The 27,913-nt window shown below is 41.3% G+C and overlaps 2 protein-coding genes and 1 long non-coding RNA gene across 8 annotated transcripts in view; 1 reads left to right on the forward strand and 2 right to left on the reverse strand.

The window, feature by feature from the left end:
* Positions 1-816, forward strand: part of fam13b (family with sequence similarity 13 member B) — a 75,300-nt gene extending 74,484 nt beyond the window's left edge. For all 5 annotated transcript variants that reach the window (XM_085176450.1, XM_085176440.1, XM_085176458.1 and 2 more), the window contains one exon: positions 481-816. In XM_085176450.1, the coding sequence (XP_085032576.1) occupies positions 481-604 (124 nt within the window). In that variant the 3' untranslated portion in view covers positions 605-816. The remainder of the gene's footprint in view (positions 1-480) is intronic.
* Positions 1-27,913, reverse strand: part of LOC146524008 (uncharacterized) — a 192,248-nt gene that overhangs the window by 49,687 nt on the left and 114,648 nt on the right. The window lies entirely within an intron of this gene.
* klhl3 (kelch-like family member 3) lies at positions 7,573-27,501 on the reverse strand. Of its 2 annotated transcripts, XR_014876705.1 has the most exons (16): positions 27,384-27,501; positions 25,581-25,715; positions 24,641-24,747; positions 24,430-24,551; positions 21,351-21,513; positions 21,018-21,127; positions 15,941-16,057; positions 14,985-15,134; positions 14,773-14,890; positions 11,474-11,671; positions 10,826-10,927; positions 10,604-10,732; positions 10,067-10,207; positions 9,502-9,645; positions 8,824-9,378; positions 7,573-8,635 (listed from the first exon to the last, which is right to left on the reverse strand). XR_014876705.1 is itself a non-coding variant. In XM_085176483.1 (15 exons), exons 1-15 carry the CDS (start codon positions 27,431-27,433, stop codon positions 9,350-9,352), a joined length of 1,815 nt encoding a protein of 604 aa, XP_085032609.1. In that variant the 5' UTR covers positions 27,434-27,501; the 3' UTR covers positions 7,573-9,349. The 2 variants fall into 2 exon arrangements, 1 of the variants encoding a protein (XP_085032609.1); XM_085176483.1 differs by having other exon boundaries at positions 7,573-9,378.

A 27,913-nucleotide genomic window follows, 5' to 3' on the forward strand; every position in this document is an offset into this window, starting at 1 on the left:
GAAAGCCAGGCGGGGTGTGAGGACCATATAGCAAGGCAAAAAAAAATTTATCCCTTCATGATATGTTCAAGATGTCACATCCTCTCACTGTTGGTACAGTTACAAGTGATCCACTGACTAGAACGAGCAGAAGTTTCTCCAACATCAGTTTTTAGTCAAGAAAAATATCCTTATTGAAGCTCCACCTGCTTGGCAATAAACACGCTGCATTTCCTGCCAAAACAAATTAGCTGAAGTGAAGGAGCAGCTGGATCAGGTTCACCGTGCTCAGCAGTAACTTAACAGGTCCGACACGGCTGAAAGCGATCAGCAAACTGAAGGGAACGGCAGGGAAATTCAACGAATAAAAAGTCTGCGTTTCAGATGGAAGCTGCAAAAGTACTGAGCTGATTAAGGGAAAAATAAAAACATAAAAATAATTAGAAATATCAGACCAGTGCAGAAACCTCACAACTCTGTCTGCTCTCGTTCCTCTTTTAGAAACGTTCAGAAGGAGGACCGGGTGCCAATGCTGGAGGCGTACAGAGAGTACAAGAGGATCAAGGCCAAACTCCGCCTGCTGGAGGTCCTCATCAGCAAGCAAGATTCCTCCAAATCCATCTAGACCCCTTCCTCAAATATCCGCTATCCCCGCACACATCAGCTGTCATCACTGCAGCAACGCTACGCCCAGGACGTCTAGCCTGTCATCACGCCTGGAGAGTTTAACAAAGACTGCAGCCAATCAAACACACAACAAATGACCTCCTGTTCCCTGCAGCCACATCACGGGGAAATTAAGTCAGCTCTGACTGCTTTTATTAAAAAATAAAATAAAAGTGCCACCGAAATTGTAAATATGGTGTAGCTAAGCTACAAATAGCCTCACAAAAATTAAAATGGTACGGAAACACCCAAAATATTCAAAAAGCAGAGGTCACAACGAGAAACACATAACCAACTCTGCCACATATCAAACAGAAGAATATTTTAGGGCGGCTTCAAGTGTCATTTCCTTAAATTAAAAAATGGAACGACATCTCAAATGTTTTTTTAAACGTGTTAGTGATCCAATCTGCCAAATGCCTGCAAGTGTGTGAGGACGAACACTGGAAAAGTAAAGCCGTCATTTAATGTGTGGCCAAACCGAGGTGCTTTGCCAAATATCTGAGTCTGAATGAGCATTTTAAAGTTAAATGTGCGTTATTACAACTTTTTCCCCCTGATGTGAATGCAGCACGGCCGCTGGTCAAACTTAAAGCAACTTCCATCATCCACATTTGGTCCCCGCTGCCTCAGTCTGCGTATCATCTGAAATCAGCAGTTTAAAAAAAAGACAAAGAGAAACGAATCACTGTGTGTATCGTCATCATCATCATCTCACCAGTTTGACTCACGACTCTGCACTCGTCTCTCACCTCCTGGTTTTCTGACCAGGAAGAAAAAGGCAAAAGCATTTTGACTTTTTGATTTCAAGAACATTACTGTTGTCGATCTTTGTGTTTCTGAGGAATCTCATCGGACAGCTCGAGGACTGGCATTTTAGACTCTTCACTCAACACTTCGGATTCATCTGGAACGTCTCGCACTGCGCTTCAACCTCTTTCACTTGTTGCAAAGCGATTTTAATAATAATCTAACATCCTTGATGCCTCACCTTCTGACTGATTTTAAATATTCATCCACAAGATTTCAAAACCACTTTGTTTTAAAAAGATGTACACGTGCAACTAGTTACACCGTACAAGATTTATTGCAACAAAAGTATTAATTCTTTTCATTATTTTCTATTCTTAGGCGTTTTCTTCTACTTTTCGTTTGCATTTCAAAAAACAGTGATGTGGGAGCATCTTGCAAAAAGAAAAAAAGAAATGCTGCTTTAAGTCTTTCGACAAGGCCTCATTAAACAGAAGATGCTCACAGGAAACAGTTGTTCTCAGCTTAATCAGCGATGCAAAGGACGGCTGCAGAACTCTGACTTGGCTCCTTGTGTTTCATCCGTCTCCTGTTCAGTTTGCCACATTGTAGTTCCTGAGGAATTATGGGTGATAAATAGGTCTGTGTTGTTTTTCATCTGAGAATCCAAAAGCATATTGGCAGCGGGCATTAGTAGTCATGTGACTAATCTGGAGGTTTTAATTGAAATTTGATTGAAGCTGAGCAGATCATTTGTATGTTAGCATGATGTCCTCAATACTGAGAGAGCTGAGGTTGTTTTTAACGAGTGAACGGTCTTTAGGTGTGCCTCTGACCTCCGGTCTGCAGTTTGATTTCCTGCTGGCAGGTCAAAGTAGGGCAGGTGAGGGGAGCAAAGTCTGATTTGAGCTCTTCTTAGTAAGAGTTGAGGCGTCACAGCGTGCTTTAAAATGTGGGACAAAAGTTCCCGACAGTCACTGAATTTTGGTTTTAAGCTGCGAGCTCGTCAGTCAGCCGTTTGTCGTTTTTCTTCGATCTGCACTTGCATGTTTTAGGCGCACGGGACAAAGCTGACGTACGATTCTCTGCCTGGTTCAGAGTTGGCTGCAGGCTGTCTGTCGGTGGGCATTCAAAGCTATGAATGAGGTGAACCTTTTGTGTTGTGTGAAGATTATTAGGAGCGTGAGAAGTTGGGACGGTTGAAGTTAAAAAGTTTGATGTAAAAAGATGTTATTTGCACAGCATTCACAGAATGCAGCCCTTTTGTGTTTTATAATTTTTTTCCATTTGTATTTCTAGAAATGAAGCACTACTTCTATACAGAAATTATACTGTACATTTAAAAAAAAAAAAAAAGAAATACCCGAAGGAATGAATGTCAAAAGAAATGTTTAAATTATTTCAAACATTAAGTTTGGCCCCCTTTGGTTTATTATTATTTGTGATGCCCTGAGAATGTGTTTTTTATTATTATTATTAATATTATGAATACTGCTTGTAGTATCATAACCATTATTTTGTGTGGTAACGACAATAATAATCCTTTTGTATGTACTCACTAACTGTAAAACCAGCTGTAGACGTTAGTCTGGCACTGTGTGGCGAGACGCACATGAACCTGCTCTGTTTTCTGAATTACTTTGTTGCTCTGTGTAATATAAGCTAATATAGAAGCTGTACTGTAGTGAGCTTGCATGGCAAACAAGAACATAATCATATGAAAAGAAAAATCACATTGTTTCCATTATTTGTGCCATGAAGAAGCAGCAATAATATGTTTGTGTTCTCTTTAACACAAAAAAGCGTTGTGGGTTTGATCCCGTGTGAACACGATGTTTTCGGGGTTGGACGGTGTGTTTTTTACCTCTGCGTCACGTCGGCACTGAAATCCAACGTATCAATAAGTCTGTGAAACTAGCAGGGATTGAAAAGCCAATGACAGATGTATCATCTGAAAACATTCCAGTTTTTATCGTCATCAAAAAAGTGAAGAAAAACGATCCACCGTCAATATCTGAAGGGCTTTTATTTCTGTCGACTTGTTTTTCATTGTGCCTGTAGCAGAGTGGTAAAATTCACAAATGTAAATGTATTCTGTCGGTGTACAGTATGCTTCATCTCACACTTACCCATCTGACGTGCATGGTTGTTTTACACACCAGGAATTCAGAGCAAAACTCCTCTTCAAAGACGTCTCCTAGGTCCTCCTGGAGATACTTTAGAGATTAGACACATTTTTACTAACTGATTATTTAAAGTGATTTAAATAAAAGTTGAAGAAGTTAGTTTAAAAGACAAATTATATCTTTTTCCTTTAACTACAAACAGTCTGAAGTCAAGAAGAAAACCTCAGGACATCCTTGAGATGGGATTTTGCTATAAATTCCTTCAGTCGAGATTTCAGGAGGGATGTGGCATCAGACGCTCCCTCCCAGTTCCTCCAGTCGACCTACACGTGACGCGTTTTAACACATTAATATATCGTATGTATCTGTAACTGTTTTCTTACTTTGTGAATGCTTTTTCAGTTGTTCCTTCATTGACAAAAATGAGAAAATACAATCAGTAACAAACATTTACACACAAAAATAAAATTTACAAGCTTGCCACACCACTTCTCCCGACTGTTTTATTTTTTAAATAAAATATACTGGGACCAGGATGTCCCCTGCAAACTTTCCCTGAATATTAAATAATGTCCATTTTAAACAAAAAAATCCTTAAGATGACTGATTTAACCCAGTAACACTTTAAGCATTAAAACCCATCCAGGTTACAGACTGGTTTTGTACTAGGTTAAATTAGAACTGGCAGCTCTGCAGCCATTTTTCATCAATCTGTGCTAATTTTTTAATTACGTCACCGCCACGCGACGACGGCTGTCCCAATTCGAAGTGTACTTCAAATGCATACTCCAAATGCGCCATCGATTTGCCCAAATATCAAGCGTGGTCCGGTGCACGCTTCGTGGTCCCATATATCCCACAATTCATAGCGCGGCGGTGGGTGTGGATAATTTTGCCGCAAAATACGGCAGAAGGGAGCGGCCAAGAGTGAACTGTCAAAAGTAAGTACTGGATATGACGTCACTTATTCATGTGCGAATGTTTAATAATGAAGAACATTAAAACATTGCTGTTGGCCACATGTCGGCAAAGTTATGTGACATTAGTGATGTTTGTACTTTCAGCATTAACTTGGTTTTAAAGCCTCTACTTTATATATATATATATATATATATATATCAATCATAATAATCTGACAATACTATAATATTGGCCATATTATGGCCATAGTGAGATGACTTTAGTCTCATGAACAACATTAACTAATTATTATTTACTAGCTAATCTTAAATGACTGTTCAGTACAGGAATGAAGCCCTTGAATCATGTTTTACAGTCCTGTGGTCTCAGCCTCAGATACTCAACTGATCAAAGTGATGTCATGACAAAAATGATTGACCAACAAAACAATTTTCTCCTTCATTTATGTCAAACAAAGCTGTATGTAATGTGTCTCGCGGTTAGTATCATGGTTGCTAGGCAACCTGAACAGCGCGACGAAGCATATACCGTCCCATTTCACAAGCCTCTCACTTCCACACTTCTCGTACTTATAGTACGCACCGTACGCAGTGCGAGTACTTCAAGCGTGCAGACCCTGAAATGGGACATAGCCTATGTGTGATGTTCTCCAATTGCAGGCTGTAGTTCCCATAAAAGTAGTTCTATGCTCTATATATCTAAAAATAGAAGAGTTGCAAGTTCGATTCCCACCCGTTCCATTCTATATACAGTAAGGGAATCTTATAACCTTAGACCTATGAAATCTTCAATACCCAACATCCACAGTTGATGGCACAACAACTAATAGCTCTCAGTGTTCGTTTGGAAGAAGGGACTGCTCCCACGAGCACATGCTACGGCAAGGGGGAGCCAGGACGCCAGGTCAGGGGGAGAGATCATCACCCCCACCCGTGATTGGGTACCAGTCTCCAAGTGTGGTAAAACTAGCTGATTACTCAAAAATCTGACCAACCCTTTATCACGGAAACCTTTTAACCTGATTAGGTGAACTACAAATTAGTAATCAGTGACCTCTAGTGGAAGCTAGAGAAAGCACATATGCTACACAAATACAGGCAGAGAGAAAAAGACTAAACCTAGTTGTTGTTTCCCTTTTTCCAACTTCTAGATAACCAAACTACAAGTCAAACATACCAGTTAAGATAAGTTATATACCGCCCTTTGTTTTAATTTTGTCACACAGTCAACCATTATTGTTTTTAAAACATATTTTAAAAGTACAGCAATTACCCAACAAGTTGTGTCCTCCAAGTTTCACAGTCTATGAGATCCCACAACGCATCTATTTGAGAAAACACTAATATTATCACTGACATTTTGAAATAAATGTACCTTTGATGCCTGAGCTCAACAAATGTAATTCTTTGCTTAATTATTATTGGATTTATACATAACAGGGTTATAACATTAAGTGACATTTCATATCATTTTAAATATTTTTAAGCTTAAATTGTCCTCCAATTGTAAAAACACCGTGATATATACGTTTAACCAGACCTAGAAGACAGGTGTTCTGGGAATCCATCCTACCTGGAAAAACATCCTACCCAATGTTTCTGCGCAGACGCGGCGCATGCGCACAACACCAACGCCAAATTAACTACTTTTTCTCTCACCCATCCGGAATACTTCTTAAGGTTATGGTTAGGGTTAGGTTTAGTCGCAAATCACCGTCAAATTATAATCCGGGTAGGCCGTTTTGTCAGAGTAGGATGGTTTCTCAGAACACCGCCATTAGCGCTAGCTTAGCAGGTTTAGCTTACAAACTACTAAAACGAGGACTTAACAAGTTTGTTAATTTATTCCAGTATGCAACAATACGGCCCCTCTCTGTATTCCACCTGGTGTGGTCATTTAAAGTTAAAAGCATGGTAGAGAGGGAAACAAATGACGGTAACGAAAATTAATTCAAACTCACCTCCCGCTAGGCTCTTCTTGCGCCACACACGTTTCCTGATAAATAGTTCAATGGCTAACTGTTAATAGCAACGGCTACATTCGGCACCGTAGCTAATTAGGCTAGTTGCACCTGTCACCAAAACCAAGACCACGCCCACATGGAGTATTTTAAAGTATTTGGACCCTTTTCTTTTTCATCCGAACTCATTCAACTGCTTTTAAAACACACACCTTTAAAAGAAATTAAGCATTAAGAATGTATTTTCTTCCAAACGTTCTCCTTAAAGGTTTGCTTCTTTATAAAAGGAAATAATTTCCCTTAAAATAGATGGTTTTGTTTTATATGCTGCTTTGTCAAGAGGAAGATGGCATCATGCAAAGAGCACAAAGAGATGTAATGATGGAGACCTATAGAGAAGGCCAGAAGGAGCTGCACAGTGTCTTTGTGGATTAGACAAAAGCATATAATAGGTTGCAAGTAGAGGATCTTAGAAAGCCTGGAGTGGCAGAGAATATGAGAGCGTGGTGCAGGAGATTTAAGAAGACAATGAGATAGTGGTGAGCCGTACGGGAGCAGTGACAGACGGGTTCAAGGTTGGGGTGGGATCATGGAGTCTCCCTGGCCTATGAGTTTTGTAGATGGCAACTGCAACCTGTTGTGAGAGTAGAGAGCCTGGAGAGGTGGGGGAGCCAGCAGAAGAAGGTTGAGCGATTTGGAGACAAACTTAGTGATGCAAGGCTGGAACGTTTGGACACGTGCAGAGGAGGGAAAGTGGATATATTGGACTAAGGATGTTAAACATGGAGCTGCCAGGAAGGAGGAAGTTCTCCCAAAAGATTCAGCTGTTAGTGAAGGAGGTGTGCAGAGGGTTGGTGTGACAGACAGGACACCATCTACTGTGGCAATAAATGTTATGTATTTGTGCTGATTAGAAACCACCACTGTGCACTTGCTCACTCAATAGCAGCTGCTTACTACTTTCCATAGAAGGCAAAGTTAACAAACTCACAACAGCAGCCGTTTCATTCACAACATCCACAGTTTATATTAAAAAATATAACATCTGCTGTAAGAACATCATTATAACCTGAAGCTTCGATAAAAATCACCATAATCATGACCAAACGGGTTTAATTTGCCATCTACATGAAACTGCATATTGTTATCATAGCTTTGTTTTTTTAGAAAAAAAAAAACAAAAAAACCCAATGCTTCTGGTAGAGCAATGTGAACGTCCGCTAATAAACACTTAAATTTGCTCGAGACAGATGCAGGTAAGTGTGAGTAGGTTTAATTTTTTAGGTGAAGAAAAGATCTAAGAAAGCAAAAATACTTGGTGATGCGTTCAAGTGCTGATGGGAGGCTCTGAAATCACCTCTTATTGCTGCCAAGTGCATCTCTCTAAAGTTTCACCCATTTTAGTTAAGTGTCTAAAACTCAGAGTGCGATCTGTGCTTTAAGTAGAGCCCTGAAAAATAATAAGAAATTTACACACATTTACACCCCAAACTGGAATAGTCACAGTGATCCATTCATATATCTCGAGCAAATTCAAGTCACTCCAAGTCTGAAATTTTAAGAACTATGTAGTATTTGTAGTTCTCTGCGAGACTGCTTTGAAAGGTTAACCATTATGTCATGATTTTAGGGAAATCAAAAATGGAAATTACAAAAGTCGACATTACATAAAACATTTTTTTTATAAAACTCTTCAGATCAAAAGCCATGGCACCAGTCAGTCATCTTCATCTAAGACACCCACCATCATCCAGACGGGGGCACAAAGTGACATTATGAGACTTGGATGCGGATAAATGCTGTGTGATAAAATTCAACCAAATAATAATAATAATAATAATAATAATAAATAAAATGTTAAGTCTGCATGTTTTACACATTACAGCTGAATTACTACAGTGCATTTTTGACACGTTCGATTCTTAATTTACTTAAGCGGTAAAAACATCTCCAGCATTTTTTTGATTACGATTCAAACTGGCATACAGTTTTTTTTTTTACAATTATTGGCCTTTAAGAAGTGAATGTAAAAGCTCCTGTGAGTGCGATCAGAAACAGCTGAGCGTCCATCTGTCTGACAGCAGGTCAGCGATCAAGTTCGTTGGTCAGTCAGAGAGAGGTCGGTCGGTGTGTCCGCTTCGCCGCTCTGCATCAGTCAGTGCAAGTGATCAGTGCTTCAGTAGTGTGTCGACAACAGCATCAAAGTCCCATCAACCGGCCTGGGTCAGAGCCCCTAAAAATATTAAATATCACTCTTAATTTGCATATTTTATACATTCTTTACACTATCTGTGCAGCTCTCCAGGTCCAGGATTCTTGGAGGTGAACCAGCTCAACTCCTCAGAATAAAGTTGAGCAGAGTTGCTGGGTGAGTCCTATAATTTTAAAAAAAAAGGAAGAAGAAAGGTCTCAACTGCTCACCCAGATTACAATAATCTTGTGAATGATGTTCCTCCAGCATTGGACTGTCGACGCCTCAACGATGTTGTGAGCAGTCTGAAACCTTTGTGCAGTCCATCGAGTCAAGTTGTTTCTTTTTTCCTTCCTCAGCTGATGTTTCAAAGCTTTAATTCTCCAGGAAATTCTCCAAAAAAGAAAACCGTACGTCTCCATTTGGTCCACTAGGATCACTTCCTTCCTTTGAGTCTTATTACAGCTGCTGGTTGTGTGCTTAGCATTTGAAAAAGCCCACTCTCCTGTGGCTGCTGCTTCTTATCCAGTGCAACACCGCCCTCAAACAGGATCTGACACAGCTTGAATTGAAATGACAAGAAAAAAAAAAAAACAGATGTACCCCCCTAAAAATAAAAAAATAATTAAAAAAAATAATTAAAAAAAATTGAGATCATTTCCGATTGTGTTAGCTGAAGACTGAGAACGTCTCGTGTTTGTTCCGCTTTCCCGATTGCTTGCTGAGCTTCAGTTCGCTGATGTGGAGCCGATGCCGTCATAACAGCTTGTCAATCACTGCGACTCCTGAAACAACGAGAACGGGACGACCAATCAGAGAAAGCAGATTTACAAACAGGTAATACGTGTTCAGCCCGTCACGTTCATTTCTCCCGGTACTGTAGAAATACTGCCTGCAAGGAGACCTACCAGCATAACTTCGTCCATTGCTCATGTTGGTGGGAATGAGGCTCCACTTGTCTGTGGCTGGGTTGTAAAACTCTACAGAGGACAGATTGCAGGACCCGTCATCTCCACCAATCACATACAGCAGCCCGTTAATGGCACAAACACCTGGGGGGGAGCAATGTAACATGTTTATTTTAAAGATCAGCACATTTATCATTAAATGACCCAATTTACAAAATAATCAGCATACACCACATTTACGTATGTTTTATTAGCAATACAGGAGAATAAAGGTTTTTAGTCATCTCTTACAGATCTAATATCTTTAAAGCACAGGCCAGTAGATTACATGAACATCTTAAAGCCAATCTGAACATCATGCAAGAAAATATTGTAAATATTTGTACATGTAAATCTAATAAATGGCTCTTACCCATAAACGGCAGCTGAATAGTTATTTATTAGTAACAATTTAAATAACTCAAGGATCAAAAAGAAAGGCAGTCATCAGCTTTTCATAAAGCTTTAGCCAGAGCGTACGATAAATAGATCGATAGATGCTGTGGACGTGTGACTGCAGTCTGACCTGCGTTTCGTCGACACATGTTCATGTCGCAGACCAGCCTCCAGGTGTTGGTCTGTGGGTCGTACACCTCCACGCTCTTTCTCACCAGAGGACCGTCATGGCCTCCTGCTGCATACAGCTGACCACCCAACACACCCACACCTGGACAAAAATAGTTTTTAAATAAATAAATAAATATCAGGAGACTGTGACAGTGAAATCCTCCAAAACCCAAAATATAGTGCAAATTCACCACAAATGAAGAGCTTTAACAAAAAAAGTTCTGATTTTGTTCAGATTGTTTTTACAAAGCAGTTAGCGTCCACCAGGGGGTGCTGTTTCTTCCAGTTAAATGGTTAGAAAAAGGCCAATTCACCATCATAGATCGGGATGATTAGACGCTTCTAATACTGATATTACACAACACATTATGATCAGAGTATGTGAGCATTCACTTGGATCCCACTGATGGAAATTTCTATTTTTCCTGAATACTAAGGGTTGAGCTGTGATGCTGCTCCCTGTGTGGATGTACAGTAGGCAGGTGTGTGGATGTACCTGCTCCACTTCGCCGTGTGCCCATCTCAGCTACATAGCACCACTGATTAGAGACTGGGTCATATTCTTCCACTGTGCTGAGACACTGGCGTGATGCACCATCATAACCCCCTACTGCGTACAGTTTACCTACAGATAAAAACAAACAGGTTAAAAACACCACATATACATATTTAAAGCTTGGATTTTCACTCTGATGGCTGACACACAAGTCATTCTTACCATCAACCACCCCTACACCCACGCTGCTGCGTCTGGTGTTCATGGAGGCGACGTACGTCCACTCGTTGGTTTTATAGTTGTAAACCTCTACTGTTGACAGACCTGAGACACAGATGCAAAGAAAGAAGGGAGAGATGTAGAAATGGGAAAGACTGGAAGCGAAGGTTTGCGGTAAAGGGTTACCGAGTGTGTTATCACATCAGTCTGTGAGCGTTCTACACCCAGCTGGTAGATGTGTTGTGAGAAGAAAATGGATCTGCTGCCTCCTGTGTTTTAATGGGGTTTAATAGAGCATGAGTGCTGTGCCACTACAAGCAAATGTATCAAATGAGGAGAGAACAGTCAGATGATGATACCGAGGAAAAACAACTTTTTTTCTAAAATGAAAATATTTTTCTTGACTTGCATAGAAATTTACCTTAATTTCCTCCAGTATAAACAGTTATTTCAGTATTTTTATATTAATTGAAGGCAGTGCGATGAGATCCCTCTGTGAGCAGCGGGATGTGTGATAGTTCTCAAACTGCAATAATGTGACAAATGTTGTATCTATTCCGACTGAAATTTACTTTAAAATGTATTTGTGTTACCAACGGGCACATTATGCATAAACCCACTGCTATTAATGTGCATATGCATTATGTGTACCTATGCTTCCGTTAAAGCCTCCCACAGCATACAGTAAATCGCCCAGCACAGCGGCTCCCAGCGTGCTGCGTCTCTCCTGCATGCTCGACACCGCGCTCCACTGGTCTCTTGTGCCGTCGTACACGTCCACCGTACGCTCCCGCAGCGAACTGTTGAAACCTCCAACCGCAAACACTCGGCCCGCCATGGAAACCACACCTGGGAAACAAGACAAAGAATTTGGGGATGAGATCATAGCTTGTTACATTTAAACGCAGGTTTCCAAAAGTCATCGCTTCTATGAGGAAACCACAAGAATGTTTAGAAACCAACAGAAATGCACAAAGTCTGTCTTGAATCCTTATATCTTTAACAGTCTTTGTTACACCCTTGCTGAACCTCGTTCAGAGGGCTCTACTAGACCACAGCTGGTCTGCTGCATTGTTCTACTGATTGTTGGAGGTTGGTTCCTCCTTTTTTCAATGCTTTTGGAGTAGATCTGTGCGATATGACCAAAATCTCATATCCCAATATAAGACATCTATCGTCTGATAACGATATAAATCACAAAAATGTAACATTTTCTGTAAATTCTGTGAATCTCGGGCAGCTCGACTTGCATGAAGTGTTTCCAGCTGGGCTTCATGTAGCTGGAGTCGAGTGTTTTAACCGATGCATGAAACGATACATTTTTAGACATAAGTTGTAACGGCCGCTGTTTTCTTTGTGAGTGTTTATTACACGGCGTGCTGCGGGGAAAAGCCTGTTCTAACGTTTGAGTCTAAGGTCTATTTTTAGCACCTGGCGGCTCTTTTTTACTTCTCATCCGTAAATAATCTGCTCTTTCACGTGATTCCGTTTATTTTGAAAAGTCTCAACAGGATCTTGAGCTTTATTGTGAAAGGCTTATGTGGAACATAAACAAGCGGACACGAGATGCTGTTACCGTTGTTGTTGCTAACCACAACGCATAAAAACAGGCGCTTGTCCGTCCGTAGTGTGGTTATATTAAATATAAGAGAACTTTAAGAAATTAATGTAGCCACTACAGCGACCATCAAAACCATGAAAAAATATTGCCGTAAACAGTTTATTTTGCGACACCACGAAACAAACGATAGTGTAAAATGAAACGATAGACGTTTTTATATCGTCATCCGATATATATCGTTATATCGAACAGCCCTATTTTGGAGTGCAGGAACCAAAACCATAATAAGTTTACAGAGCTTCCTGTTTTATCTCCTACTACAGAGTCAGTAGTTTTGGTCCATACATACAGTGGGGCAAAAAAGTATTTAGTCAGCCACCGATTGTGCAAGTTCCCCCACTTAAAATGATGACAGAGGTCAGTAATTTGCACCAGAGGTACACTTCAACTGTGAGAGACAGAATGTGAAAAAAAAAATCCATGAATTCACATGGTAGGATTTGTAAAGAATTTATTCGTAAATCAGGGTGGAAAATAAGTATTTGGTCAATAACAAAAATACAACTCGATACTTTGTAACATAACCTTTGTTGGCAATAACAGAGGTCAAACGTTTACTATAGGTCTTTACCAGGTTTGCACACACAGTAGCTGGTATTTTGGCCCATTCCTCCATGCAGATCTTCTCAAGAGCAGTGATGTTTTGGGGCTGTCGCCGAGCAACACGGACTTTCAACTCCCGCCACAGATTTTCTATGGGGTTGAGGTCTGGAGACTGGCTAGGCCACTCCAGGACTTTCAAATGCTTCTTACGGAGCCACTCCTTTGTTGCCCGGGTGGTGTGTTTTGGATCATTGTCATGTTGGAAGACCCAGCCTCGTTTCATCTTCAAAGTTCTCACTGATGGAAGGAGGTTTTGGCTCAAAATCTCACGATACTTGGCCCCATTCATTCTGTCCTTAACACGGATCAGTCGTCCTGTCCCCTTGGCAGAAAAACAGCCCCATAGCATGATGTTTCCACCCCCATGCTTCACAGTAGGTATGGTGTTCTTGGGATGCAACTCAGTATTCTTCTTCCTCCAAACACGACGAGTTGAGTTTATACCAAAAAGTTCTACTTTGGTTTCATCTGACCACATGACATTCTCCCAATCCTCTGCTGTATCATCCATGTGCTCTCTGGCAAACTTCAGACGGGCCTGGACATGCACTGGCTTCAGCAGCGGAACACGTCTGGCACTGCGGGATTTGATTCCCTGCCGTTGTAGTGTGTTACTGATGGTGACCTTTGTTACTTTGGTCCCAGCTCTCTGCAGGTCATTCACCAGGTCCCCCCGTGTGGTTCTGGGATCTTTGCTCACCGTTCTCATGATCATTTTGACCCCACGGGATGAGATCTTGCGTGGAGCCCCAGATCGAGGGAGATTATCAGTGGTCTTGTATGTCTTCCATTTTCTGATGATTGCTCCCACAGTTGATTTTTTCACACCAAGCTGCTTGCCTATTGTAGATTCACTCTTCCCAGTCTGGTACAGGTCTACAATTCTTTTCCTGGTGTCCTTCGAAAGCTCTTTGGTCTTGGCCATGGCGGAGTTTGGAGTCTGACTGGTTGAGGCATTGGACAGGTGTCTTTTATACAGATGATGAGGTCAAACAGGTGCCATTCATACAGGTAACGAGTGGGGGACAGAAAAGCTTCTTACAGAAGACGTTACAGGTCTGTGAGAGCCAGGGATTTTCCTTGTTTGAGGTGACCAAATACTTATTTTCCACCCTGATTTACGAATAAATTCTTTACAAATCCTACCATGTGAATTCATGGATTTTTTTTTCACATTCTGTCTCTCACAGTTGAAGTGTACCTCTGGTGCAAATTACTGACCTCTGTCATCATTTTAAGTGGGGGAACTTGCACAATCGGTGGCTGACTAAATACTTTTTTGCCCCACTGTATATGAAGGCTTGAGTAATCTGGATAAAGCAAGACTAGTACAGGTATACATGTGATTAGTCATTGAACATAAATGCAGCACCAGCATTACAAAAATATACATGTAAACCTTAAAAAGTGGATAAATAAGGAAATGTTAATGCACCGTAAATTCCTTATTGACCCTATATAATATACATTTTAACCTTGTATATAAGACCATATATTCCTGTCAACACACTACAGAGCATCCAACACACCGCAAACAAATGTAGAAATAAGAGGTGAGAAATAAGGTTTGGACGGTGCACAATTCCCTGGGAACAGTGCAGACAGTCCCCAAAACGGATTCAAATGCAGCCATTATTTGTATTTTTCCATCAAAAGTACATTTGCAGCTGTATTATCCAACCCGCTGTTCTCAGATGTCACTAGACACACCAGGTAATGAACTAACCTGCCCGGCAGCGTCTAGAGGGCAGGTCGGCCACTTGGTACCAACGATCTTCCTGGAAGTCGTAACACTCCACGCTGCGGATGGCTTTGGGAGCCTGACCACCCACTACAATCATCACCTGCACGTCCACACAGACCCACAGTAAGAAAATACAAGCGCACACGTGTATTTCATGTTAAAAACCTTCAGCTTTGGCACATTTCTGCGTGTACCTTTGGGATGCTGATCGGAGTTCGTGGTCGCGTCCTATCAGTCTTTATGAGGTGACGCTGGTCAGCAGGCAACAGGTGATACTTCATTGCTTCTATGAGGAAATCTTTACAGGTGTTGTTGTTCTTTATTAAAGCTTCTTCCTCTACAATCTGAAACAGGGATCAGATTTCATTCAAGATGAAGATACAGTAAATTTTTGTAGAGTACTCAGCCTTTCAGTCTCTGGAGGCATTTCTAAATGTAATAACTCCTTTCATCAAGTCCCTCTGTTGTTGCAATACCTGTTTAAAATGTGGCAACAGTGGCAGAGACATGAACACTACAGGTGGGAGGAGAGAGAAAATAATTACGTGGGAAACCGGTTTCTTGTGTGTGACTCGAGCAAAAAAAAATCAGTGGTGCTGAAAGATTTGCATGTAGGCACACTAATTGTGGCAGCTGGCCCACAAACATGATGACTAATGTACTGCACAAAGATGAACAAACTGATTTATTTCAACATCAACTCTTCTTAACATACTGTGATGAAAAGCATTTGTAGCTGTGGGAGGGACTTTGTTATCCAACCTAAAGGCCAGAAACTAGTCGAATATCTTAGTAGAGCAGCGATTCCCAACTGGGACGAGCCATCGAGGTACAGGAAGGTAGGTTTATTGTATATCACATTAACAGCGGAGCTCTCAAATGTAAAGCGGATTGAGAAACTAAACAAGCAAATCATTAAAAATCAAATCAAGGACAACATAATGAAGAAAACGCTTGATACACTTGTGTGATGGTCAAAGTTGTGGGTTGGCCAGAGGAGATTTTTAGATCACATAATGAGCGATAGCAGTCTTAGGTTTGAAAAAGCTCTTTTGAATATTCAATTCTATCTGATAACTGACTGAAAGCCATGATTAACCCGTCACCTGTTGGTCAAAGACCGATAATGTTTAAACAGAATCCGTTTTACCTGCACCAGGTAATCTCTGGAAAGCAGTGGAAGTCTCACATGCTCCATTAGTTTGGGCATGTATTCCAGACGAGCTGGTTTATCATGTTTGATCCACGATATCATTGCCTCGAACACCTAAGAACAAGGAAAAATATGAAGGATATGGTGAAACTGCTCCGAGGTAGAAGAGACCACAGCGGTTTGTTACATAGACTCTCAGTTACTTTGTTTGGCCCCACTTTGTCTTTACGAGTGCTTATCTACATCAGTACTCCACATTTTTGGGGGTGCGTGAAAGTTTGAAAACTTTTGGGATCAAAAACTTTAAAACTGGGAACAAAACCTGTTGACACAAGCCCAATTTGATCCCATCCCCTTGTTGAAGTTAAGAGGGCGTGACTGCTGGATGTTAGAAATGTGCAGGCTGAGACTGAAACTGAGACTACCAGTGTATAAATACACAACACCTCATAATCCCAACGACTTTCCTCTTTTGTTTCAAGACTGATCGCTCCCAGGAGCAATCAACAGAACAGAGGCTGCAGACACTAGTTTCATGCCACACCACATTCATATTCATTGTGCCACTTCAGTCCCATTTATCTCTTGATTGCCTGTAGGGCAGCTCCACAAGAGCAAAGGGGGGGGGGGGGGGCTGCGTGCCCCTCACATTGTGCACAAAGGACACCAGCGATGGTAGTCGAGATTAAGAGGACAATTGTTCAAAACCTCTCCAGACTCTTATCTTCCAGGGTTAAAGAGATCTTGTTTCAGAAATGAAAACGTTTTACAAGGCAGATGCTAAAAGCAGGTCAATGTCCTCAGACAGGCACTATGAGTAAAAATGCAGAGACTCCTGCTGCCATTTATTTCAACTAGAACACAACCAGTACTGTACATTTTCATTGTTTTTAATTTAACAGTGATGAATCATTCACCTATGAATCATTCAAGCATAAAAAGGCTCACCCAACTCAAGGGATGCACCAGTTTTTCTCTAAACATAACAAACAACCTAGCAAAAAAAACTGTTTTAAATCACATCTTTACACAGTTCATTACTAGAAAGCCTGTCAGAAATGCAAACACAATTTGTTCCCATTTCTTTAGCTGAATCTATGAAAAAACACCAAAGATAACAGTTTGACGAGCATAGAAATTGTGTTTTTGCACCAATAGGGCAAATAAAAGTGCTATTAGGTGGAAACCTAACTTATTGTGGCAGTATGCACTTCCAAGATTAGAGGAAACTAGTCAAATAGCAGAAATGGGCAACTGGGAGCTAAAAACTATCAGCAAATAAATCACTATCTGAAAGTTACGTCCTTAAGAAATGGGACAAAATCCAGCAAAAACCCAACTGGCCCTTTTGTTGAGCCATTCGTTTGTTAAAGCCTCGTCAAAAATGGTGTGAGGGGAAGGGTGGCTGTTAAGAAGCCAGACTTTTCTAACCCTGTCAGCCAAGTGGAAGCTAACTTGGCTCGTCTTTTAGTATCAATTCATATGTAAATTAGGTCGTTACCTGAGAATTCTGGATGGGAGTGGGGGTGTGTGAATGATTGCTGATTTCTAACTGCCTCTTTGTTTTTGTGTGGGGGGGGGGGGAGGAGCTGCTAAAAGCTGTGAACTTCCTTTTGTGTTGAGGTGGATATAATATCACTGCACTTAGCCTAATCCTTCATTGCCCTGAAGAATTCTGTGGTGTACGAACCTCCTCTCCAAGGAAAGAAAATGCAGAGAAGACTCACAACTCAGCAGGCCTTGGAAATGATCCTGAGTGAAGTCAACCCTTGTGACTCGGATGGAGAAGACCTAGAACTTCAGCCGGATTCGGACTCAGAGCTGTCTGATCAGTCTTCTGGTAAGGTTTCATTTCATATTATTTCCTATTTCATTTCAAACAAGTAAGTGAAAAATACTAAAAAAGCAGAGCAGGATTAGGGTTAGCTAGTAACCCTAACTCTAGTTGTATCTTTTTATTTAGGAAGACATTTCATATCATTTCCTATTTAATTTCAAACAAGTAAGTGGATGTAGTAAGTAAGATATTTCAGACATTATTCCGATACAGAGGAGGAGATACTGGAATTATAATTAGCATCTATGCATGCATTTGTGATTTCGTTTGACCTTCCCATTGCTCACAATTTGAATTTGTTCACACTGCAGATGAGGAGACTGCTTCTCAACCTAAAAAGAGAGCTCGTTTGGGGACTGACACAGCAAAAGATGGCACAGTGTGGCGTGAAGAACAGGTGGGGACCTGTCTCCCTTTCACCCCAATAGAAGCGTACGCTGCAGATGGAGAGCCAACGGCTAAGGCCAGGAAAAGTATCTCGAGTCGCCTTCAGAGCTTCCTGTGTTTCATCACTCTTGACATGCTTCGTAGCATTCAAGAATGGACTATTCAACATGCACAGCAAACGGAGCATGTTGATTGGTTCATGGACCTCCCTGAACTAATGGCATTTATTGCAATTGTCATCTTGCGGGGGGTTGCTAGGGTTCCATTACTTCGTGACAGCTGGTCAGCAAACCTGGGAAACCCACAGATCATTGGAACTATGCCGCGAAACCGCTTCCAAGACATCATGCAACACCTACGCTTTGATGACAAGTCCACCCGCAGTGATCGAGCAAAGACTGATAAGTTCGCTGCAATTTCCAGTGTGTGGGGATCATTTGTCACCAACTGCATCACGTGCTACAACCCTGGTCTGCATATCACCGTTGATGAACAGCTTTTCCCATCAAAGACTCGGTGCTGTTTCCTGCAGTATATTGCAACTAAACCGGACAAGTTTGGGATCAAGTTTTGGGTGGCTTGCGACCTAAAATCCAAGTACATTTGCAATGTCTTCCCATATCTTGGCAAGGACCCCAATCATCCCAGTGGGGAGAGACTGTCTGAAAAAGTAGTGATGAGGCTGATGGAACCATTCCTAGACAAGGGCAGAAATGTTACCACGGACAATTTCTTCACATCGCTTTCACTTGCCCAAAAACTTCTTAGACGGAAAACCACCATCCTCGGCACAGTCAACAAGATTCGCCGGGAAATTCCTCAATCCGCTAGACAGACAGATCGCAATGAATTCACCACTCAGGTATGTTGGAGGTCTTTTGTGGTTCTACGTTTGTGTTTCATTGTGTGTAAAAGTGCTATGGAAATAACAATTTATCTTATTTCTTAGGTGTTTTCAACCTCTGCTGCCACGCTGACGGCGTATGCGGCCAAACGGAAGAAGACAGTCTATATTCTTAGCAGCATGCACAGCGTGGTTCAGACTGATAACACCACCAAAAGGAAGCCAAACACTGTCGCCCTTTACAACACCACAAAGTGTGGCGTGGATGTGATGGACCAGATGGTGCGGGAGTACACCGTCCGCCAAGGAACACGGCGCTGGCCAGTTGCTGTGTTCTATAACATGATTGACATGGCAGCACTGAATGCACATGTGCTGTATCAAGCATGCACCGGGACGCAGGAAAGACGGGTGGACTTCCTGGTGGAGCTTGCGAGAGAGTTGGCTAACTCTCATGTGGCTGGGAAGAAGGCAAGAAAAGAACAGTTGCTTCGGACACAACCCTCCACACCGAGCCCTGGAAAAAGAGCCATGTGTCAGGTCAAACACCAATGCAAGAACAATCACGCCACTGTACGATGTGTTCACTGCTACAGATACACGTGTGGTAAATGCAGACTACAGATACCATGGCAGTGCCAGGATTGTGAGTGATTGCTGAAAATGTTGCAATGTACTCACTCACTTTTTATTATTATTTGTAAATATATGTACAAATGGTCGTTTGTTTTTTTTGTACTGTTTTTATCAATAAATCTCAGCAACAAAGGAAATACAGCCATGTGTGTTGATTTCTCCCTAAGATGGCAAACTGAAACACAAGTTTCCTTGTGGCTCAGGAAACGAACCACTCCAAGTGGTTCAGCATGGCCCCACCTTATTTACATAACAAAAGCAGCAGTTCACAGGTGATTAAGGATATAGCTAAAAGCCTACCAGCCATGTGGCTGGTAGGCGGGTTTGCTCTCCGAGACGTCCAGTGTTAAGGAAAAGAAGTGGACTGAAGACCAGTGGCAACGGTTTTGATGAAGTGATGAATCCAAATTTAAATTTGGACTGGATTAACCAGAGCCCAAACCTCAACATTACTGAAGCAGTGTGGGATCATCTTGACACAACAGAACAAGAAGGCAGCCACCAACATCCAAAGCCTGGAGAACTATTCCTGAAGACAACTCAGACAAGCTTTCTAGTAATTTCTTTAAGAGTCCGTCTGTTTAAGAATAAAGGTGATCATAGCAAATACAGACTGTCAAGCTCCTTTGTGTTTATACCAATTCTGTTTTTGCTTCATATACTGTATTTTTATATAGCGTTGCACATTTCAATCCATCACTGCACCCATTTTCAATTTTTCTTGCAAAATATAAAGAAATAAGGGGGGGGGGGGTGCAAGACTTTTGCACAATGTAAAGCAATAAAAACTATGCAATTTGGGTTATTCTCCTCTCAACTAAGAGGTTAATGGAGGGGGAACCCTGTTTCAATGATGCATGAACACTCACATGATGGAAGAACAAAGTCATATTGAGACAATACACAAAAATGACCTCAAGAAGTTAATCCACTCACTTCATTTAATCCACTCACAAAACAGCTGCAGCAGGTAAATCAGCGCTGAATGACTGTGTCTGCTGATGCAGTTTGTTTGGCGCTTCATGGTTAGCGTGACAGCGTCCGACTCCCCGTGTTTATGTTTGAATCAACCTTTGCTGTCAGAGCACTGACAGCAGCATGTCACACAGCTGCTACATCAAACTCTCGCTGTTTGACAGGTTAACTGCAGACAGATGCGCCATCCCAGGAATATACGTCTGCTGTCAGATTCAGCCCATCATACACAGCAAGTGTGGGATGACTCTTATTTTAATTGGCTTTACTGTCCCTTTTTCTGAAGTTTGCTTTACTCCAGAGATTTTGTGATCACTGAAGTGAAAATCTGTGATGGTCAAGCATCTTTAAAGAAATAAAATGAATAAAAATATCTCTTTATGGTGACGCCTGACCTTTTCCTCTGTTGACACGGTGAGTTTGTCGCTGGAGATGAGGCTGCACACCTGCTGCAGAGAAAGGCTCAGAAACTCCTCGCCCTGCACCACATCAGTAAAATGCTGCTCTGAGAGACACAAACATCCACAGCACACATTAAACATTGTCCCAGCAAGCAAAGCTGAAATGAAAACATGTTTGTTTCCCCCCCAAAATAATCTCTTTGCCGTCCAAGACACCTAACGTATTCCCTAGACTCGTGTCGGATTTTAAACACCTCATAAATCAGCCAACTCACAAAGTGACAGATTATGTGGTGTGAATAGGGAAAGAAAAAACAAAAGTCTTACCAGCGTAAGCGTGAGCCTGGTTGAGAAGCTGTGTGCACGTATGCAGGTCAGCAAAGGCTCTGATGCCCAAGCAGTTGGTGGGATGAAGCTGAGATTGCAGGAATTCACAACAAACCTGACGCACATCCATCAGCTGGAGGAGGCTGGCTGCAGGCAACAGTACCTAATTTTTATTTTTTAAAAAGTCACAAAAAGTTGAGTTAGCAGTTTACCTCCACAGCCTTCATCAGAGACTTCATCAGCACAGTAGGTCTGTTATTCAGTGAGCTAATGAAACAAACTCAATCAACTCATCATTCAGGTTAGGAAGCAAACGGATACCCAGTAAGTTTATCAGTAGGATTAACTTTAAGGATCGGACAGAACTGAAGAAGCTTCTCGGATGAGAGGTGAATCGTCTTCAAGCAACTTAAAAGTAGACGCTTTTCTTTCCAAGCTCCTTAAAGTAGAGAAACTCACATTTGGTTTTGATCTCTACTTTGAGTGAGGAGCTACTAAACCATTTCCTGCAAGACTTTCAACTTAGTGCAAGAGCCTCTAAAACGAAAGGTCACAAACATGTCAGCTATGCTTAAAGTTTATAAACACAAACATCATGGATTTAACAATTTTCTGCAATTCTTCATCCCTCTATTTTCTTTACCAGCAATGAAAAATAAATAAATAAATCCAGCCCGGGACCATAATCAGCCAATAGCCATTGTCCTTGGTCCTGACCAGAGTCGACCTCATATATGATTACAAGCCGGTTCGATTCGTGCATGCACAACACACACACTGACGGCCACGCGCTAACATGAAAGCTTCTCACTGGGCGTGAATACACAATCACCTTCATCTTGCTGAACACTGACATTAACTGAGGCTGACAAAGGCTAAAAAAGCTAAAGCTATCCAGAGCTCAGAGCCAGGAAGACGGCAGCCTCGCTACGAGCAAAGGCTCGAAGCAGTTACAAGGAGAATTGCAGAGTCAAGTGAAAAAGAGAAAGAGCTTGATGTTCTATTATCTGCTGAAGTTAGAAACACTGGAAACATTATTCAAGTACCTGAAATTGATTTTGTTATATGAACCTGTTGAACCTGCTTCTGTTTGGTAGGTAAAAGTGCAGCAACTCATTTTCAGTTATGTGTGCCTCTTTCCACTAAAGAAGATCCTGTAACTTACTGCAATTAGGGAGAAATTGTAAAGCTTAACCTTCATTTTCACTATAAATCTGCCTCTTTTTTTGTGTGTTAAAAACAAAGCAAGTCCTTATCCTTTACAGCAGAGCGCTTTCACCCCTCCTTGGCACGCCAAACTGAGTCCCTGTTTATTGCAGCTCAAATAAAGGTAACTAGAAAAGAGCTTTTTATCAACAAGATATAAATAAAGTCCTAAATAAAGAGTTATGTGAAAAATCTGGCTGCAGTCCGCCTTCTGCAGCTTTTGTTTGTATTGCGATTTTATTTCCCTCACAACACGTTGTTAGAACACTAGATACTATGCTAAACTCATCACTGTGACATAAAGATAGATGAAAAAGAAAAAAGATTAATAAGCAGACCAAATAAGAGTTTGCACACATTCAACTGGCAACTAACACTTACTGCTCGATCAGCACTGACCTTGGCAACTTGAAACTATTTTCTAGACCAGCCCTCGTTTTTTGGCTACGGCTATGTTTTTAAAACGGGTGCTGCTTTTTGTCCATTTCAACATTTGTGACAAGCATCTAGGGTACTGCTGAGAAACTGATGCTAACAAAGCTACTCATTAGTTTAAGTAGGTCAGTGTCTGCCTGCCTCAACACCTCGCTGTTTCTTCAGACACACACACACACACACACACACACACACACACACACATCCACTGAATGAGTATTGTCACTGTGTCCTCTGTTTCCTGTACACAGCTGCCCCGAAGCCTTGCATCTTCTAAAACACAGCATCAGGCCCAGTGAAACTCTGTTTACAGCAGCTGTGACACACCAAAACACACACACAGACACACACGGCTGCAAGCAAAACAAAAACACTTTTAGTACAGAGAAACACTGACCTTCAAGAAAAAAAAAAAGTCTAAATCCAACTTTTTACAGATTTTTTTTTGTCAAAATACACAAACACAAAAATTGAGAGCCAATCAGCAAGGCACGCTGCTAACAGTTGGAGGATTTCCTGCCTCCTCCATGCACACTTCCTGCACTAATAATCAGAGGAAGTATCTTGCCTGCAGCTGGATCAAGCTGAGCTGTGAGAGAAGTAATGCAGCTACCACATGTTAATGCCACCGAGCTAACCAAAGCCTCAGCGCTGTGCTTTCACAGCAAAAAACCCCACAGAAAGCTCTGTGTTTGTCCTCGGCAGTAAACATCTGCTCCTCAAACACGGCCAATCGGACCATCCTGATAAAAGGGAAAGACTTAAAATGACGACAATCCCTTTCAGGTATTACGCAGCTATGTGTCTGAAACACATTTATGATTATAAACAAAAACAATAATATCATTAAAATGCTTTTGTGAGCAACACACTTTTATTAAAATTAATTTGGGTCTTAAAACAGGTAAATAGAGGCACTTTCCCCAAGACGGACAGTTCAAAACATGTGTTTAGTTTATAGTTTAGCAACAGTGTTTAAAAAAAAAAAAAGCCTTTATCCACCCCAAACAGGATTAATATGCAGTTATTCTTTCTTGTACTTAAACTGGTGAACAAAAACAAAGGTCGGGATAAAGAAAAGGGCAGCAAGTTACAAATTTCCTTCTTAAAACAAAGGATGTTTTGTAAGAGCCAGACTTATGCTTGGAGCAGCAGCAGCACTTTGATATAATTATATAACTTGTTAAACAAGTGTGAAAAAAGAAAGTGTGACAACATGATGCTTTAACATGCAGCTCCATGTTTACTTCTCCACTGTTAACCATTAAACAGAGGAGACGACCAGCTTACAGGGCTAGGTGGATAGGCGTCATTAGCAAAGGTGATCATGTTATTGCTGCTAATGTACAAGAGTCGTTTTAAAGCACAAGCAGTCTTCAAATGAACACACAGGCCACCATAAGAGAGGAGAAATGGGAAGGAAATATAGTATTCTCACCTGGACGTTGTCCTCTGTGACCTCGATCTCTGCTGTGTAAATATAGTCGACCAGTTTTCTCAGAGTCTGACCGTCCACCTCTCTGATCTCCACCTGCTGAGCTTTACTCTCACTCATATCGCCTGCGCACACACACAGACACACACAGCTAAGCATACACACAACTGTGTGCAGCATCATACACAATGCGCAAACAATAGTGTGCATGTACCCGTGAACATGGCACAGAAGTAAGGGCTACAGGACGCCAAGACCACCCTGTGAGCTGGCACTTCGACGCTCCCGGCTACCAGCTGGACGTCACACAGCATCTTTTTACTGGAGGAAGGACAAACAGACGGCGTTACGTACGAGAACCTTCAACTGACGACGTCCATAACTAGACATCTGATTTTATCATTTGCAATTTTCAGATTCGTCATTATTTTTGTTACACACCTACAAACACGACGTTTATTAGAAAGTAAATCTAAACAGACATGTGGCAGTAACACTATGAGATTAAGGCATTGAAACAAAGAGAATTTAACTCACTTTTCGATAAAGACTAAAAAAATTACTGACATTAGAACATAAATATGTCACAGACATACGATAAACACAAAATAGAGCAACAGATAAGCATTAATGCTTCTGGTTGCTTTGTCAATTGAGAGTTCTGGAGGGATTATTTGAGTTGCGTCAAAAATATAAGACAGAATTATTAAAATGTTTTTTGTACAAATATGAAGTTAAATCTGCACTCAAGAGCCAGAGAAGACGGGCACCTTTGAAGTCAAAAAACTCTGGTATTCATCACTAGTTGATGAAATATCACAGTAAAATACATGAATCTGGGCCAGTTGTGTTGAGCTTCACATTTCACAATTAACAAGCCCACAGTTGTTTTTGTCATGCATGTGCAGAATAAAACATCCCCACCCAACAGAAGAGGTTTGCCAGTAGCTGTTTGACAGCGATTTGCAGTTGAAGTCTCTTCTTTAAAAATGCAACAGCTCAGGTCAGGCAGAAGTAATGTGCTGCTGCACTTTTCAGACAAGCCAGGTGAACAAGCGAAGACTTGCATGTCCTTTCTGGCTTACAAAACTCGATACGGCCTCAAGTTCTCAAGTTAAAACGAAACGGTAGAAACCACGATTCGAGCAACGCACCTCCTCAGGTCGTTCATCAACTGAAACGCTTTCCTCATGTGCGTCTGGTTGAAGGTGTGCATCCCTCCATTCACCGTGTCCTCTTCTGAATCGGTGGCACATGGTGGACGCGGTGAGGCCGGTGTGGCAACCAGACTGGTAAGACATAAGAGGCAGTGTCTGGATCAGCGGATAGCGATGATGACAAAAGGCAACCACAAACCATAACAAAGCCTCCACCATCTTTTACAGATGACTGTAGACACTCACTGTTGTACATCTCCCCTCACCTCCTCTGTACATACGGATGATCTGAACCAAAAATAATTTTATACGGCTTCTTCACTCCATAAAACTTGTTGCTACAGTCCAGTTCTTATGTAATTTGGCATAGCTCAGCCTTGTCTCCTCATTTCCCTTCCTTAAGAACAGATTTTGAACAGCCACCTATCCAATGAGGCCATTTCTGATAAGGCTTCAGCAAAGAGTAGACAGATCAACTGAAGGTTCATATGCATCTCTCAGATCCTGTGTCACGTCTTTGTGTAGATACAACACTGGCTCATCCTTGAGTTAGGTGCCTTTTTATCCTTGAATGGTTAACTGGTTAGTGTTAAGTAGAAAGTTTGGATTTCTCAAGACAATCAAAACAACAACAACAACAACAGAGTCTGGCTTCTTGGAAGCAAACTACAAAAAAATGAGTATGTGTATACTCAAAGCTGATCCATTAGACTGATGGATGTCATCTTCGTGTTAATCCAAAGGTACCAAATAACCATTCAAGCATGTCTATTTAACTGAGGATACCTGCTCTATTCAAGGTGATTGGAGGAAATGTGTTCTTTGACCCTATCCTTTATTAAGGATTAAAGCTGGATACATTTTATGGTCAGTGCATCCTTTAAAAAGGCTAAAAACAGCCACAACATATAGGGTTTCATTTCTTTTAACGAGCTAAGCAATCAGTGCCTATTTGCTGTGGAAGATTAACAAACATCTGCCACACAGATGGCATGTGCATATTACTGGTAACTTCTTTTACACGGGGACTGCACAGAAAAAGAAGCCCTCACACATGCTTACAAAGAAATGGGGGGAGAAAGAGCATACAGACCCGAACCTTAGGATATTAATTTACAAGCAAATGTGACCTGCAGCGAGCTGAAAGCACATCTGATAGCGGTTTTTCTGTCCGACACTGTTTATTTAAACAGTGCTTGGCCGTCTCCACCGTGCATGTACTGTACGATGTGCTATCTTAACTCTCAAAACAAGCCGTCTTTTCACCCACAGATAATCAAGCATTTCGAAGAATTTATGATGCTACACTGAAAAGTCACAGTAGCTGCCCGGTAATTCGTTTTTGTTTAACAGCTTACGGTAAGCTTGTCTTCATGCGTCCAAAAAAACCAAATCAACAGGAAGCTGTTCAATTCATTTTAAGTTTGTTGTGGGTTAAGTTAGCTAGCTCCTAGCATTGCTAACCAACATATAACCTTATAACAGCCATGAATATCAACTGAAACCGTATTCTAAGCTACTTTTAAAATAATTACAAACCAACCCACATTCAGTCAACTATCTACAGTCTGGTTTGGTTGGCTGCCATCAGCTGAGCAGCCAGTGATGCTAGCTGACTAACGGGCGCTAACTAGTCAACACAGCTAGCCGCGAGTTCGCGTGCTGTGAGCGAGCTCTCGAGCTGTCCGTGTTGGATTTCTGGTCACTACATCGCGTAGGTTCAAATGTCATCCAGCAGATGCAGAAGCAGCCTGAATCCCATCTTTAGAAAACATAATCCCCACCGATGAGCCAACTCACCCCAACGACACACCGTCCATCCTCCCGGAGTCAGAGAACACAGCGGGCATGAGCACCGAGCGGCCGGCTGCACGCAGATCGTCTATTAGAAAGATGAGTACCTCCGCATACACAGATGGTTTTATATGGTGACTCACTCCCTTTATTTTTATGTACATTTTTTTAAATAGTTATACAAACTGTATTAAAACACAGTAAGCCAACATTTGAAAGATAATAAGTAATGACAAGAATTATCAACAAGACCACAATTTCATAAGAGTTATTATGAGTCGCTTTTGGTTCGTTTGTTGTCATCGTTCTTTCTTTGTATCACTAGTTTTTTGTTTTCATTTCCAGTGAAAACAGGATCAGGGATCAACATTTCCCTAAAATTACTAAATGCTCCTCCCATGATAAACTTGAATTTCTCTTATCTTAAAAACACAACTGATTTGAATTTAAATTAGCTGGATGATTATAATTCAGATATTCCGATTAACTAAAAAGAATATGCGTTTAGATGTCTGTTGTGTCCATTTGCACTAGAA

This window comes from Neolamprologus multifasciatus, chromosome 2, assembly GCF_963576455.1.
Source record: "Neolamprologus multifasciatus chromosome 2, fNeoMul1.2, whole genome shotgun sequence".
NCBI classification, from domain to species: domain Eukaryota; kingdom Metazoa; phylum Chordata; class Actinopteri; order Cichliformes; family Cichlidae; genus Neolamprologus; species Neolamprologus multifasciatus.

Bases quoted from the DNA above. Each gene is read 5' to 3' on its own strand.
- klhl3 (XM_085176483.1), bottom strand. From the start codon at position 27,433: ATGCCCGCTGTGTTCTCTGACTCCGGGAGGATGGACGGTGTGTCGTTG. The intron at 15,135-15,940 runs GTAAAACGGATT...TCCCTGTTTCAG, and splicing joins CCAGAGATTACCTGGTGCAG to ATTGTAGAGGAAGAAGCTTT. The intron at 9,379-9,501 runs GTAGGTCTCCTT...TCGTTGTTTCAG, and splicing joins CAATGGACGAAGTTATGCTG to GAGTCGCAGTGATTGACAAG.